The sequence below is a fragment of the Urocitellus parryii genome, chromosome 14 (genome assembly GCF_045843805.1).
Source record: "Urocitellus parryii isolate mUroPar1 chromosome 14, mUroPar1.hap1, whole genome shotgun sequence".
NCBI classification, from domain to species: Eukaryota; Metazoa; Chordata; class Mammalia; order Rodentia; family Sciuridae; genus Urocitellus; species Urocitellus parryii.
In genome coordinates this window covers 55415608-55431793 of record NC_135544.1, presented here as the reverse complement: position 1 = coordinate 55431793, position 16186 = coordinate 55415608, and the positions used below count along the sequence as shown (strand labels likewise).

At 42.4% G+C, this 16186-nt stretch overlaps 2 protein-coding genes and 1 pseudogene across 2 annotated transcripts; 1 reads left to right on the top strand and 2 right to left on the bottom strand.

Annotated features, from left to right (window-relative positions):
- Positions 1-1894: 1894 nt before the first annotated feature.
- Positions 1895-3744, top strand: Defb135 (defensin beta 135). The gene is made up of 2 exons (XM_077792475.1): positions 1895-1952; positions 3575-3744. Exons 1-2 carry the CDS (start codon positions 1895-1897, stop codon positions 3742-3744), a joined length of 228 nt encoding a protein of 75 aa, XP_077648601.1.
- Positions 3745-5229: 1485 nt separating this feature from the next.
- On the bottom strand, positions 5230-5682 carry LOC113177222 (RING finger protein 11 pseudogene; annotated as a pseudogene).
- A 5927-nt stretch (positions 5683-11609) lies between these two features.
- On the bottom strand, positions 11610-12125 carry Defb134 (defensin beta 134). Its single transcript, XM_077792474.1, has 2 exons — positions 12095-12125; positions 11610-11752 (listed from the first exon to the last, which is right to left on the bottom strand). The coding sequence occupies exons 1-2, from the start codon at positions 12123-12125 to the stop codon at positions 11610-11612; spliced, it is 174 nt and encodes a 57-aa protein (XP_077648600.1).
- Between the last annotated feature and the right edge of the window lie 4061 nt (positions 12126-16186).

Sequence of the window (16186 nt, the reverse complement as noted above, 5' to 3'; positions counted from 1 at the left end):
CATTTGGGGTCATAGATATTACCCAGGAAGACTGAAGGTTAATGTTTGTTTTAATAGGGTATTTATAGATGATCAAGTGAAAGTGAGATCACTAGAGTGTGCCCTAATCCAGTTTGACTATGTCCTTATAAGAAGGCAAAACTAGACATGAACACAGACATGTACAGAGGAAAGACAGTGTGAAGACACAGGGACAACACCATCTACAAGCCAGGGAATGCCCGAGGCTACCAGAGGCTGGGAGAGAGGCCGGGAACAGATCCTTCTCGGATGGCTCTCAGAAGGAACCAACCCCTTTGGCAACTTGATTTAGAAATTCTAGCCTCAAAAACGGTGAGGCAATACGTTTTTATTGTTTAATTCACCCAGTTTGTGGTACTTCACTTATGGTAACCCTAGAAAATGAATACAGCGTTCTAGGAAAACACTTGGATTTTGTTGATGTGAGGTCATTCAGGTATGATATACCTTATTTCATTGAGCTTTTAATCAAGTGACGAAAGCACATATTAAGGGGAAACACAAATGCATGAATGTAGAATTTTAATATTTTATATGCTAATATACTAATGATGGAAAGGGATCCTAAGAGAAAAATTTACAAAAAAGGAACCTAATTTTAGTGGGAAGGTTTAGAAGAGGCTGAGGTCATTGCTTCAAATAAATAAATCTTAGGGTGAAGATGCAGGGGCACGATACAGGAGTCCAGACCATGTGAGTGCCATGCCCAAATGCTTTGGGGGGGTACCTATTTGAGAACAGTCAAAGCCAGTCGTTGGCAATGCAATGAGGGGAAGAGGGCGAGGGTGAGGGCGAGGGCGAGGGACAGAGACAGAGAGGGGGAAGAATGAGGGGCTTCGGGATGGGAGAAGAGATCAGGCGTCAGGCACAGAGTCAGGCTGAGCAGTTTCTACTGCACCCCTAGAGGAAGTCATGGAAGGGCTTCATTCAGAAGACTAGCTGGAGGGGCCCCACCATGTCTAGTTTGAAATAGCATCTCATGTATAGGCCTAAGAATCCCTTAAATGTACAATTCATGAGGGCTTTTCACAAGAACCACTTCACTCGACCTCATGACCAACCTCTGTGACATGTAGGACTGAAGGTGTACCCTGCTTAACTGGTGAGAATGCTGGTGTTCTGCAGGGGACGTGAGTGCCCTAGTCACAGCTTCCTAAGCCCGTTGATGCCCAGTCCAGAGCAGGAGTCTCACATTCTGGATTCTTTATACAGTATATGGAAAGAGTTGTTATAAAACTTAAAGCCCTTGGGAAACTGTTGACATGGTTAAGGATTTTATCACATACTCTGTGCATAACTCCACGTCACTCAGTGTGTGTGTTCGCCACATGGGCGTGCCCAGGACTGGGTAGTGAGCATGCTACGCTTTCCAGACTCATGTTGGTGGCATTATGGGGATTTGTTCATGCTCTTTGGGGAGGTTTTATTTTCCAAGAGATTGCAGCCACACCAGAATTGAGCCAGGCAGTACTTGAATTCTTAGGTACGTAGTAATCAGGAAAACCTGTGAGTTGTGTTGCTGCCATCTCTAATTTGTGTGAACTTGGGAAAGTCATTTAGTCCACCTGAAACTTAAGGTCCTTGTTTTTAAAATGGGGCAATGACATCTGCCTGAGTTTTTTGTGACTGCTCTCTACGGCACCTCAGCAGGGCCTGCTGCCGGCTGATCACAGTGTGAATTCAGTTGCTAGCACACAAGGGGCACACAGTGATGGGACATCTTCGCAATCTCAGGACTTTCACTCCTTGTATGGCTCAGTGGAGCAAGCAGGTGTTCTTGTCCTGAAGGGTCTGCTAGTCATGCAGCTCCGCATCTCTCAAAGCTACTTAAAGGGCGACTCCCCCCTTGCCTCAGCTGCCTCTCTGTTTGGCCATGAGGAACCTACTTTTGGTCCTTGTGGTCCTAGTCTTGCTCTCCTATGTTCCACCAGGTAACATGGATTCCCTTCCTCTGGAATTAGGAACAGTGAAGGTAAAGGGGGTGTGAGGTTCTAGAAGAGCGAGGCCCAAGCAGGACGAAGGAGGCGGAGACCAGGAGGGACAGGAGCAGAGATGGTAGTTCTGGGTTATTCCAGGGAGTAGAGGAAGATAACAGGCCCTGGTTCTCTCCAGAGAAGAAGCTGGTTCTGAAGCTTGGTCTGGGGCATCTGTAAAGCTTGTGGGGAGGAAACAGGGCAGAGCCAAACCAGGAGACCTCGGGAGGACTGGTAGCACCTAGAAGTGGGAGGGAGGCTGTTTCTTGAGGATTCGTAGAACTAGCCCTCCCAAGTCAGCTATCAGGGCAGCTTTTCACTCATTTACAAGCCAAATATGATGCTGAGCAGAACCTGCAAACAGAGCTGATGGTTACAACATGTTAAACGAGCTTATAGCACAATAGGATCCTGTGAAGCATTATTTTGAGGAGTTAGCATTTTCTTGTTCTGGACAGAAGCAACTAACTTGACGATATCGGGAGGAGTCCACTTAAGGCACCAATGGTGGAAGCTCTCAAAATTGTTTTGCTTGTGGTTTTCTCAGATTTGGAGAAAATTCCTCAAACTTTCACATTCAAAAGATACCACTCTGAGGGCCAAGAATGAGGTATTTGAAAGACAAACAGATGAGGATCATGTTTGACCTGCTGCTGTTCACTATGGGAGGCCCTCTGGATACTTTGCATTGTATCTCCACTGTTCTCCTTTGTCCCCAAGAAGTGCTCCAGGGCTAGTGAGCACACAGCAAGCAAGTTTGTCAGTGGCCTTTGATCACACCACATTGATGATTTTCATACATTGTTTATATATATATAAAATGAAGTCTCAATCCATGGTCCCATGGGGGCAACTGGTGATAAAGTGATAAGGCTTAGCATATGAATGGGGCCACTCAGAGCCACCCTCATTGCCATAAACTGCCTTCCAGCTGCCCCTACTTTACCTCTTGACTTCCAGAGGCAGCTAGGTCTTAACATCTAGGAAGATTGGGGGCAAGAATGTAGAATTTGTATGTTTCAGATATTTTGAACCATTTCACACTCGTTACCCTGCAGGACACTCTTAAGTACTCTGTGTTTAAGTCAGAGCAGGTAGCTAGCGGGGCCCTTGGCAGAATGCCCTACAGGGGAACACAGGGCTGGAGCCACAAGCTTCTGAAGTATTTGATCAGTGACCTTTCTTCTTCACAATAACACTCTGATAATTGTAAATTGTTTTGAGTAGCCCATCCAGACCCGGCCTGCCTCCCCAGGTGGGACTTCTGCATGCGACTTCCCCGGCCTCCGAATGATCTTTCCATAGCAAATGGTCCCAAGCTGAATCCGCTGGACTCTGTTACCCGCATCTAAGTGGCTAGTGATTTTAGTAATTATGGACCATGGCTCAGAGTAGGGATTCCTGGAAAATAAGGTCTAGGCAACTAGAAAGGAGGTATTAAGCCACAAGATGTCTTGGATATCTTTGATTAGACCAGATTTATCAGAAAGATTTAGGAAGTATATATCCCCAAGTCTTGTCCTTGGCAATGTGACATTATAGGACACTAACTGTGCATTAACACTTGTTTTTGTTTCCAGTTAGAAGTGGGCCAAATGCTTTCATACGACAAATGTTTTCTACATGCTGGCGACTAAAAGGAAATTGCAAGAAAAAATGTTCAAAAGACGAAGTGTTTCATATTCTGTGTGACAATATGTCTTTATGCTGTGTCTCAAGCGCTCATTTACCTATGATGGGTCCGGGGTAGCTGTGAGTTTTCAAAGGTTCCTTCTGAGTTTCCCTGGGAACTTTGATTCTCCCAGGGGCCTCAGCCCATTAAAATGATGGTTTCAGCCTATCTGCCGTTTCCCTTTGTGTCTTTTCTATGGAAATAGTTTCCTAATTGAATTCCTTGTCGTCAGTATTTTTCTTTTTATCAATTTGTTATGTATCAGAAATAGCAGATAGATGAGGATGACGGGAACACAATGTCAAGAGAAGGATTCTATAAAATGAGCCCACGGTGGTGGCCCTGCATGCTTTCTCTTCCAAGAAGCCATTTATCTTCAGCTCTGCTTGGCCTATGTGGACAGAATATGTCACGTTCCTCAACTACCTGTTATCTGTGGAGAAATGTAGGCCCAAGGTAATGTTGATGGGAGGAACCCAGGGAGATACATATAATTCCTCCTAACAATAAAATCTGGGAGAACCAGGCACGGTGGCACACGCCTGTATTCTACGTCTACAGTTTTGTCACTATCATCAGAAGTGATGAGTTCGGTCATCTTCCACCATATAGTCGATAGGTCTGCATAATGGTCTAGAGTTTCTGATGGGGAAGGGGGACCTGGGGGCTTGGCTGAGATGTTTATGAGGTAGGATGTGAGAATATGGAGGTGTGGGATTATATGACTAGTGAGAGGGTGATCATAAGACGCTGGCTGTTCGTAGGAGAAACAAGAGAGAGGCCACCCCATGCAAAACTCCCTGTCACCTCAGCAACAGGTAACTGTTAGCACCCCTAGTAGAGACACCTCTGGGGCAGCCAGGCCCACAGGGACCTTGGTGACGTCTTACCGGGTCCTTATTGTTGTCCCTTGATAGAAGCAGTGATATCCCAGTTTCATGGTGGTGGGCAGCCTCAAGCCTGTATGTACCCTGATGTTGGGCTGTGGAGCCAGGCTTTGGTGAGTAAGGAACCCAGCAGGTTCAATATTTAAAAAGAACTAAGGCACTGAATTCCATTTCCAGTGGAAAAAAAGAACTGTGCAAACAAGCTTAAAATGGCTTTTTTTTTGTGCCAGTGTTATAAAATGTAGTTTTTAATATAACCTTGACCCAAATGCCAGTAATTTCAGAAAAGAATTTGGTGGAGAGAAGAAAGTTATTTCATTTAGGAAAAATAATCACTATCTTTTTCCTAATCTTCAACATACCCAATGTCAACATAGAGAGCTGCTTTAACACTTTACAGAATTCCTGTGTCCTGGAGCAGTAGCAACATCAAATACAATCATATTTTTAAACACTGGGTCAAGGCTTTCCATAAAAATATCATCCTACTTCCTCCCCTAAGTTTCTAAAATATGACATACTTTTCTCAACATCTACAGCCATCCAGGAATTTTTAGGAAAATTGTGTGCATGATCTTAATTCCTAATCTATGGATCTTTGGACTTAGAGATGAACTATCAAAATGACCAAAAATGATGGTTCACTTAAAGTCAGAGGGAAGACTCAATTTATTGCTCAATTAGTCTCAGAGGATGAAAGCAGTGTTGCATCGACTGGCTCAGGCAGGAGGGTCATGTGGAAGGCCTCATCAGCCAGTCACCTGTGCAGTCCAGGTGATAGCTGTGCGCACACGGTAGAAATCGAATTGGGTCCCCATGAACAAAGTCCATCACATAGATCACACACTCCTGGATCTTTTTTGCTGCTCCATCTTTTGAGGGTCATGGCCTCCTTTAGGCAGATGCTGTCTAAGGCCTATTCTTTGAACTATCCTAATTCATTCATCTTCAGTCAATCGAGTTGCTAGTCTGGCTGGGTGTTGGATAATAAACTGCAACTGGAACTTGTTCCTGATGTGGTAACTCCTGATCTGGCTCAGTCCCCTCGCCAAAGCTAGCTGTGTCGGGTTGAGGCTCCTGAAGCAGGGAAATATCATCTAAGGGGGGCGGATTTTAGGCAGTTCCCCATCTTCTGGGGCTGGAGCGTGTTATCTTTGTACTGTTCTGACAGTCTTATTACCCATGGGGTCCCTTTTGAAAAGAGTTTACAGCTGCTTCCTGGTAATTTTTCAAAAACCACCCTTAGTTCTATTTTTCTATTCTCCACTTGATTTATTTCTGCTCAGATATTTATTATTTTCTTCCTTATGCTAACCTTAGGCTTATTTTTTTGCTAATTCCTTGAGGTGTAAAGTATTGTTTATTCGAGGTCTTTTTTTTGGCTTTAAAGTAAGCACTCACTGTTATCAATTTCCCTTTTAAAATTGTTTTTGCCACATTCCATGAATTTTGATAAGTTGTGTTTCTGTTGTCTGTAGGCATTTTAAAAATCCCTTTTGAATTCCTTTTTGAGGCAGTGGTTATTCAAGAGTGTGTCATGTAGTTTCCACGTTTGTGAATTTTGTAATTATCTTGCAATTATTTATTTTTAGTTTTATTCTGTGTGCTCTGAAAAGACTCTTGGTGTGATTTTGATCTTAGCTTTTTTAAGGCTTGTCTTGTGACCTCATTGGTGGTGCGTCCTGGGAAATGTCACTGGTGCACTGGGGCAGAACACATCTTCTGCTGTTGGGCAAGATGTTCTGTTTATGTCTGTTAGGCCCACTGGGCTTATTGTGTTGCTCACATTCTGTATTGATTTCCTGTCTGCATGTTATATCCATCATTAAAAAGGGGGCATTGAAGTCTTTTACAAGAATCGTATTGCTACCAATTTCTCCTTTCAGATCTGTTGATATTTGCTTTATATACTTGGGTTCTTGAAGGTTAGGAGCGTATTTACAATTGTTTTATCTTCCTGTTGAACGATCACTATTTTTTTCTAGAGACAGTTTTTGACTTTTTAAATTTTTTTTTTGTAGATGGACACAACACATTTTATTTACTTATTTATTTTTATGTGGTGTTGAGGATTGAACCCAGTACCTCACACATTCTAGGCAAGTTTTCTACCACTGAACTACAACCCCAGCACAGTTTTTAATATATCTTTTTTAGTTGTTGATAGACCTTTATTTTATTTATTTATATGCGGTGCTGAGAATTGAACCCAGTGCCTCACACAGGCCAGGCAAGTGAGATACCACTGAGCCCCAGCCCCAGCCCCCACTCTAGTTTTTGAGTGTTTTCTGTGATGTAAACATAGTTATTACTCCTTTCCATTTCTTCACTTTCAGCGAACATGTATCTTTGAAACTAAAGTGAGTTTCTTATAGAAGCATAGGTTGCATTTAGTTATCATTACTATTTTTTTTATCCATTCAACTACTCTCTCTCTCTCTCTCTCTCTCTCTCTCTCTCTTTTGTTTTTCCTACTGGGATTTGAACCCAGAGGTACTTTACCACTGAGCTATATCCCCAGTCCTTTTTATTTTTTAGGAAAGGGCTTCATTAAATTACTGAGGTTCTTGCTAAGTTGCTGAGGCTGGCCTCAAGTTTTCAATTCTCCTGCCTTGGCCTCCTGAGTTGCTGGAATTACAGGCATGTACCACCATTTTTGGCCTCTGTATCTTTTTACTGGGGGGGTTTAATACATTTACATTTAAAGTAATAGGAGAATTTAAGATTGCCATTTTGTTATCCATTTATCTTTCTTTGCCTTTTTAAAAAAAATCGGTTCTTTTTATCTATTTTTAATTTTCTGATTTTTAAGTTTTTTGGTATTGGGGATTGAACCCAGGGGTGCTTAGTCACTGAGTCATATCCCCAACCGTTTTTTATATTTTATTTAGACACAGGTTCTTGCTGAGTTGCTTAGAACCTCACTAAATTGCTAAATTGCTGAAGTTGCCGCCTGAGCTGCTGGGATTACAGGCGTGCGCCACTGTGCCCAGCTCAGAGTTATTTTTAGTACTTTGTCTTTCTGGCTTTTGTAGTAGAGTTGATAATTAACCCACCGTTGTCATGGTAGTATGATCTTCTGGTTTTGTCTATTATGCTCTTATTTTGCCACCTAATGTCCTTTCATTTCAACTTAGCATTTCTTGTAAGGCAGAGCTAGTAGTGACCGATTCTTAGCTTTTGCTTGTCTGAGAAAGTCTCAGTGTCTGCCTCAGTCTGAAGGATGGGCTTTCTGGGTAAAGCAATCTTGGCGGTTTTATTTTCTTCAACACTTTGTATGCACTTCTTTCTGCTGCAAGGCTTCTGCTGAAAACCCCACTGATAGTCTTATGGAGAGAGACAAGAATGTGCTTTTCTCTGGTTGCTTTCAGAACGGTCTATGACCTTGACTTTGGACAGTTTGGTGATGCCGTGTCTCATTGTTGGTATCTATTTAGCCAGAGTGACCTCGTTTGGTCATGTTAGGCTAAAAGGCGCTGGTTGCTCCAGGGCAAGTTGTGAGAGCCTTTGATTTGGTAACGTGTCCAAAGTCGCCCGTTGGTGCTTCTTGGTACTCGTGGCTTGGTCAGCAGAGCTGGATGATGCCAAGGACAAGGCAGGAGGAAGCTTTGCTGAAGAACGGAGGAGACTCCGGGAATAATGAACGTCCAGCCTGTTGGAGAAGGAGCATCGCTCAATGGCTGAGGCTGCGGCTGTGGGTAGGCTGGTTGTGTCCTTCAGATCCCTTCGTGATTCCTCCGGGATTCAGTCCTGGGGTACTGGAGTTTGAGAATGTGGCAATGAAATTAGAGGTATGGTGAGGTCAACACAGGAGGTGATGACTGTTGAAAAGAGCTTATTACTCATGGTTTCCAAGAAACGGCGACATTCTACACTAGGGGGTCACATGGAGTCCGTCAGGAAGCAGAGGGAGAAAGTGAAAAACATGGGTATGATTCTTTATTGGGTTTCTCACTGGAAGGAGCACGGGGCAGGATAAGCAGGTTTGGGTTGGAGTGTGAATAATTCCAGTGGGTTCCTGGACACAGGGGTGATCCCTCATTGCCTGGTTCTGAGGTGACTGAAATGTGATAGGGACCCAGGGCGCGGTGCCTGATGAGGCGTAGGAGGACATGCTCTGGACTGGTTGTTTGTATTGGAAAGCACCCTGGAGCACAAGTTCTCTGCTTACTGACTGCCTCTAGGAAGTGCTACACCTGGGGACGTGGTTCTCCAGGTCAACAAGCCTGTCAGGTGAAGCCATCAGAATACAGAAAACAGAAGACATTACTGTCTTTATCTGTGGGGCGGCCAGAAAAATATACCTTGGATGGGTATTCCCATCTGCTTCTTACAGTTCTAGGGACTGAGAAGCCCACCCAGATCTAGGCCCCGGCAGACCTGGTGTCCTGTGAAGGCCCACCTTCAGGTTCCTAGACAGTGACACCTGGCTGTGTTGAATGTCTGAGGGAGTGAAGTGTCTCCCTGAGGCCTACTTTTGTGAGGACACCCATCCATAGGAGCCAAAAAGCAGAATGTTGGCACCAGGGGTTGGGAGCTGGGTTAAAGGGGAGATATTGATCAAGGGTATGAACTTCCAGTTGTAAGATGACTGAGTTCTGGGGTCTAACGTACAGCGTGGTGACTGTGGTTAGTTATACCATATAGTTTATTTAAAATTTGATAAAAGGACCAATTTGAAGTGTCCCCACCCCCTCTCCAATGATCATCATGAGTAGTGAGAGGTTCACGGATTTATTTGTGGTCATTATTAACTCATGTATATGTGTACTGAGTCATAATTTTGTATCCTTGAATATGCATTTTATTTGTCAACTATACCTTAATAAAACTAGAAAAAATAGACATAAAAAATCAGTAGTTTACCAATTTTCTTGTTTTTACGAAGTGAATTTCCCTAAAGACAGAGCGTTTTCCTGCGTTTAAGGCTTTTCAGAATCTTGATATCTAAGACAAATTCTGGGTATCTTTTTCTTTGTCCTTAGATGAGTCAGATGTCAGGTACTGATACCCAGAAAGAATTTTGAAGAAAGTTTGCTGTACATTGTGACAAAACTCTTCCATTTTGTTGTCTGACTGAGAAATTTGGTAAATACTTACATTATTTTTAAGCCTTTGGATCTTGGGATTTATTTCCTTCCGAATGTGTCAGTGTGCCGAGACCAACCAAAGACAGATAGCCAGTTTCTACTTGGGTTCCATATTTAAAGAGGTCTAGTGGATCCACGGGACATGTATGTAACATACAAACCTTCTTCCAAAAGAGAAAAGGAGTTTTTGGCTACTACTGTTATATCAGAATTCACTTCCGAACAAGATGTATGAATGCAAAGGTTCGGGTTTGTGAAAACGTGAACAGAGGCATTGCAGGATCGGCCTGTCTTATTTTTGTTTCTTGTAGAAGCATGACCCTCAGAGTATGACCATTTTCCTGGGCCCTGTGTGGATGTCTTGTCTGCTTACTCAGTAACTATGGTGATCTCTGATCCCATTCAATTAACCCATCTCCTACAGACTCCACGGGGTAGAGAGGCCTCTGAGGGGAGGACACACTGTACTGGACTTTTGGTATCTTCCTCCCCAGTGACACTGGCAAAAGAGTTGCTAGAAGGTTGGGCACTGGGGAAGACAGCGCTCCTTATTCTTTCTCACCCACTGTTCTCCCTTTTGCTCTTCCCAGATGCAATCCCTCACTAGTGGTTGGAAGGCGGCACTGTTGTTTTCAGCCTGGCAACTGAGCAATCGTTACCTCAGCCTTGCACCAGATTTGCAATTGACTGTTTGCATCTGGAGCTCCATCTTCTCAGTATCACCAGAGAGCCCAAGTTGCATCCAGCACTGAGGCTAAAGAAATTGCTCCATAACCGAACTCTACCCTCCTCTGCCACCCCACTTGTCATCCTGATGAGCACTTGTAGAACTAACACACCGTGCATCTGTCTGTGGCTTGATGGCATTGAATAGTCAGGCAGGAATTCAGTAGCCCTGAGCAAGCCCTAGGGCCATGGCAGAAGTTGCTAGTTTTTCTTGTTTTAAAACCTGCATAAGAAATTAAAAACAGTGAGTCCAAATAGATTTAGACATTTATTAGTTACACACATAGCAAAGCAAGAGCAGCATGGTGTCAGCTCTTGCTCCTACAGAATAACACAGCCAGGGAGCCAGATGATGGGCAGAAGAGATAGTGGGTCACTTAGCTGCCAAAGCACCAACCCTAAACGATAGCCAAGTCGTCTTACAGCTCATAGCTGAATGCTGAAGAGCTGAGGTGGAAAGTCCCATGCTTAACTGAAACTAGGAGATGGATGAGAAAGAACCTCGGGACAGCCTATCCCTAAGATGTCCTCTCTCTCTGTTTCAGGAAGAACTTCAGGGTCAGATGCATTCATGACTCTGGGCACCCTGCAGCTGAGCCTTGCCTGTGGTCTAAGTGAGACGGCACAGGTTGTCAGAGGGCCAGGGAAGTTCCACTGCTCTAAGATGTGGGGTGGGAACTAGGTGTAAAGAGGTGTTTCTGTTGAAGCCTCTTGAAAGAATTGAGACATTGTCTCTATGATTGCAGAGAGAAATAAGTACTATGAGAATACTGGATATCAATTAGAACTGAGAAAATATATTCAAATTATTTTCATGAGAAACTTAACTCTTTCTAAGGAGCCTTCAGCTTATGTCTTTAATCCAAGATCCTAAGATTCTTTCTTTCTTTCCTTTCCAGGGGATTGAACTCAGGGGCACTCAACCACTGAGCCAAATCCCCAGCCCTATTTTGTGTTTTATTTAGAGACAGGCTCTCACTGAGTTCTTTAGAGTCTCTCTGTTGCTGAGGCTGGCTTTGAACTCACGATCCTCCTGCCTCAGCCTCCCAAGCCGCTGGGATTACAGGTGTGCACCACGGTGCCTGGCCAAGATCTTAAGATTCTGATGGCTTAGAAAAAAGATTCAAGACTAACAGCCAGGAGCATGTCACAGGGTCAGAGTTTAACTTCAATTCCTGGCTTTGTAAAAGAGGAGAGGATCAGGGTCTTCAAGTTAATTGTCACTCATGGTGTTTTCATGTCAGGGCCCAGGGTCTCCTGTGACACAGCACTCCAGTTTGTACATACAGTAGGCAACTAACATCTCACTTCCGTAGCACTCATACCTGCAGGTACCATTTTTATAGCATTCCTTGTGTACTTCTGAAGATAATGGATTGAAACCTGGAAGGAGAATGAATGGAAAGATGATTCAGTGAAGAACTATTAAAGGTCTAGTCCTTTCATTTTTGTCCAACTGAATTCCAAGGGGTCTTGGTCATAATAATTGATTTCATATTTGAAAAAAAAATGAACTAGTGCTGTGAACTGAATTGGGTTGCTTCAATTATTGTATGTTGAAATCTTAACCCTCAAGGTGGATTTGGAGATAGTGTTTTTTGTAAGTAGTTTAATCTGAATGAGATCAGAAGGGTAGACCTACTCCAGTGGGACTGGTGGCCTTGTCCAAAGACCTTATTGGTAGAGGACACAGCAAGAAGATGGTGTTTCCAACCAGGAAGGCACCCTCATTCTCCAAAACTAAATCAGCTAGCATCTCGATTGCAGATTTCCCACTTTTCAGAACGGTGAGAAGGTCAATTTTGTTTAAGCCATGGAGTCTGCAGTGTTTTATTATCAGACCAAGCGGTTTAAGAAAACCGTAACTTGGGAGTTTGCCTGAGTCATTGAGGTGATGTAATCCAAGTCATCCAGTTAGCAGCGCACGCCAGTCTCCACTCATCACTTATTTAATTATTCACTCATTATTATTTATCCTTTCTCAAACCAGATTTTATAAATCTTGTGAATCAGGGGCTGTTGAGGTACGGATTTGAGTATGATATAGATCTTCATCTCAATGAATTTTTCAGTCTGGACAAAAGGAGAAGAAGCACAAAATATCTCTGAGGGGAGAAAACATGAGAAGTACCTTGAGGTATTTGCAACACAGAATGATCTTGTGAGTCTAAAGGGGATAAAGTCAATTCTGAAGATCTAGGAAGTCTTATTGAAGCTCCGCGCACTTGGGCTAGGTTTACAATTTTGTAGATATGCTACTCCTTAAAATGATCAAATATTTCATATTTTCAAATGAAAGAAGGAGCTAAGAAGAAAATGATGTCATTCTTGGCCCATTTGTAGAACTTTTGAGCCAACATATATCTAAGTCATCATGTCCTAGAGGATAATTGTCCCACAGGATAAAAGAAGGGACCAGGGTTACCTAGTTGGCAAGCTAGAAGCCCTAGGGGGATCATCTGTACCACTTTTGGGAAGGTAAGGAGTAATGGTGTGTATAGTGGGGCAAGAAATTCCCATGGCGATGGCCAGCTATTGAGAATGTTTAAGGCCCCCAAGGGAACCTTGAAGACCACACGGAGCTGCTGACACGGAGGCTGTGAAACACTGTCGTAAACCTAAGTGGAACAGTTTCCAGTAGCAGCAGCAGAAGCCTGGATCCCACTGATGCTTAAACTCAGCCTGTTGAGTCACCTGATTTGAAAATCTGGTTCATCTGCCGACAGAATACTTCAGGATGCTAGAAAACTAGATGGGTATAAGGATCTGGGCTGATTCATTAACATCCAGTGAAGGGAAGAATATGGACAAGGCTGACCATGCTGACCCTCACGTCTCCTTAGCTACCACCTCATCTGACCAGACATTTCCACCACCACAGAGAACAAAGTGATTCTTTTGAAATAAGCAGTTTCAAATCTGCTCCCTCATGTACGTAAGGGATTCACAAATAGTGAATTAACGATAAGCAATTTAGGTACCTTAGAAAGCTTAACAAATTATCTTACTGCTACTTGCTTGTTTTGAGCGGCATACTTAAATATGTTCTTAAATTAGAGACAGGACGATGGTAATAAAGCAGGATGCGGCATTAATCATGAAAATATAATGAGAGCTCTCACGAGTCAGGTACTTTACAGGCACATTCTCCTATTTAATCCTAGCAAGGCCCCACAGTTAGTACCATGATTTCCGTTTTGTAAGTGAAGGGACAGGTGGAGAGAAGCGTCCCTTTGTCCAGCGAACACATTGGAGAGCTAAAATTCAAGCACACAGCTTGCTGACATCAAAGCTGCCTGGTGCTTTTCCTACTCTGATAATTCAAGGATCCTTGGTGCCAGGACATTCATCAGGTTGCTTAGTGGAATTAGATGAAGCCACCCCCAGCCCTAGGGAGATTCCATCTTACTTGCCAGGGCTTGCTGTATCCCAAGAGCAGAGAAAGGCAAACACAAGGAGGAGAGACTTCATGGCAGGGGCCTTCTGCGGTGGAGGATGGTGGCAGCCCCCAGCACTGTCAGAGAAAAGAGAGGAGGGGAGGTTGAGTGCACCCCCTTGTGCAGATCTTCAGGTCTGGGGTGTGCTCTGCTCCGGGTGCACCTGGTGTGGTGGACACTCCCAGGTGGCTGTGTTGGCACTGCTCTTCTGGGGACAAAACTGACAGCCCTTTCCTGTTCGACAGCTTTTCCCCTCCTTGAAGATACTGTGCTCCCACTTCCAGGTTCCACAAAAGTGTTCATGGAGGACGGAGAACGACTTACCCTTTCATTTTCACAGGAACAAAATTGATTTTTGTTCCGCTTTTATTTTATAGCAAAAATAAAAACACAAAGTATAAAAATTTGTAAAATATAAAAAAATGACAAGAAAGGAAAACTTATACCCGAGCCCTACTGTTAGTAACCTGTGTGTCTCTTAAAAAAGGTTTGTCTTTGCCTAGTTTGTTGTTTAATAGTTTTTCTTGTGTAGGAGCTTTTTCTTATCTTTCATTAATTAGTGTTTTTTTTGGTACAAATTTATGGGGTACAGTGAGATAATTCTATCTGTGTGTACAGTGTAATGATCAATTCAGGGTATGTTTAAGCATATAAAGTTAATATTCTTATTAGAGATCCTATTTTTTGTAACTTGACTCATATACATCATTATAATTTCTTCATAAGTAATATCTAAAAATGTTGAACAATAATCCATCAAGGGTATTTTTAGCAATTGCCACTATTTAAAACTCATTATTGAATTATAAATGGCATATAATAAACTGAAAACATAAAACTTAGTAAGTCTTGACATACACATATACTTTTGTGAAACCATCATCACAGGATAGTGAACATATTTATTCCACCTAAGAATTCTTTATGTCTTTTATAATATTTTCTCCTTCACTTCCCAGTCTCTAGGTCAACACTGTCCTGCTGTTGCTATAGATTAGTTTGCATTTTCTTGGAATTTTATGTGAATGGACTCATGTAGTGTATTTTTTCTGTTGAATTTCTTTCGCTCAGCCTAGTTGTTTGAGATTCATCCACGCTATGACATCTCTCAGCTGTCTTTCATTTCTTTCTTATTGCTGAGTGATAAGGTTTGAATATACTTCTGTGTATTTGTTATTCAACTATTGATAGACATTTGATAGTTTCTAGTTTTGCTATTAAAAATAAAACTGCTGAGGATATTCACGTCTAAGTCTTGGTAGGATAAATGATTTCATATCTCTTGGGTGAAATATTCAGGAGTATAAGGGCTGGTTCATGGTTTCATTTTTTATTTTCATGGATTTGTTTTATTTTTTTAAAGTTATTCAATTGACATGAAGATTATGTCCATCCAAGGAATATAATGGTGATCTGATCTGTGTATGCATTGTGTAACGATGGTCACAATTAAATTAAGGTATACCGCTGCTCCCATTGTATGTCCCCAGGACTTGTGTTTCTTGTTTCAGAGTCAAAAGAGGAGTTGGCAAAGATCTTCTCCCATTGTGTAGGTCCTTTCTTCAGTTGCTAATTGTTTCCTTTGTGTAGAAGCCTTTAAATTTGATGCCACCCCATTTATTAACTCTTAGCATTATTTCCCGAGCTTTAGTAGTCCTATTGAAATTTTTGCCCATGTCTATATGTTAAAGCATTGACCCTGCGTTTGCTTCTAGGAGTTGCATAGTTTTTGGTCTAATTTCCAGATCTTTGATCCACACTGAGTTGACTTTTGTGCAGGGTGAGATCTCGGGATCTAGCTTCATTCTTCTACATACTGGATAACCAGTTTTCTCAGCACCATAGAAAACCTACCTTTTCTCCAACATTTGCTTTTGGCCTGCTTTTGTCAAGGATCACATGACTGTATTGTGTGGTTTGTCTCTGTGTCTTCTATTCTGCTCCACTGGCCTTTGTTTCTGTTTTTGTGCCAGGACCCTGCTCTGTGCACAGTACTATTGCTCTATAGTATAATTTGAAGTCAGGTTTTGTGATGCCTCCAGCATTGATTTTTATTGCTTAAGCTCTTTTGGGTCTTTTATTCTTCCAAATGAATTTAGGACTGTATTTTCCTAGTTCTGAGAAGAATGTCATTGGTATTTTGATGGGGATTACATTGAATCTATAGATTGTTTTGGATCTAGTACTCTCTGTCTTCTGGGTCTGACTTCCATATGTGTTACATATCACATCAATAAAAAGAAAGATATTTCTATTATATACCCAGATATGGGATTGCTGGATCATACAGTAGTTCTCTTTTTAATTTTTTGAGGACCCTCCATACTGTTTTCATAGCATTAACATCATTTTGTAATATCAATATCAGTGTAGAGTGGTT

What these genes read in the sequence shown, in the direction of transcription:
- Defb135 (XM_077792475.1), top strand. Translation starts at nt 1,895, where the DNA reads ATGAGGAACCTACTTTTGGTCCTTGTGGTCCTAGTCTTGCTCTCCTAT. An exon ending in GCTCTCCTATGTTCCACCAG is followed by an intron (nt 1,953 to 3,574) that starts GTAACATGGATT and finishes TTTTGTTTCCAG; the next exon opens with TTAGAAGTGGGCCAAATGCT.
- Defb134 (XM_077792474.1), bottom strand. Translation starts at nt 12,125, where the DNA reads ATGCTAGCTGATTTAGTTTTGGAGAATGAGG. An exon ending in TTTAGTTTTGGAGAATGAGG is followed by an intron (nt 11,753 to 12,094) that starts GTGCCTTCCTGG and finishes TTCTCCTTCCAG; the next exon opens with GTTTCAATCCATTATCTTCA.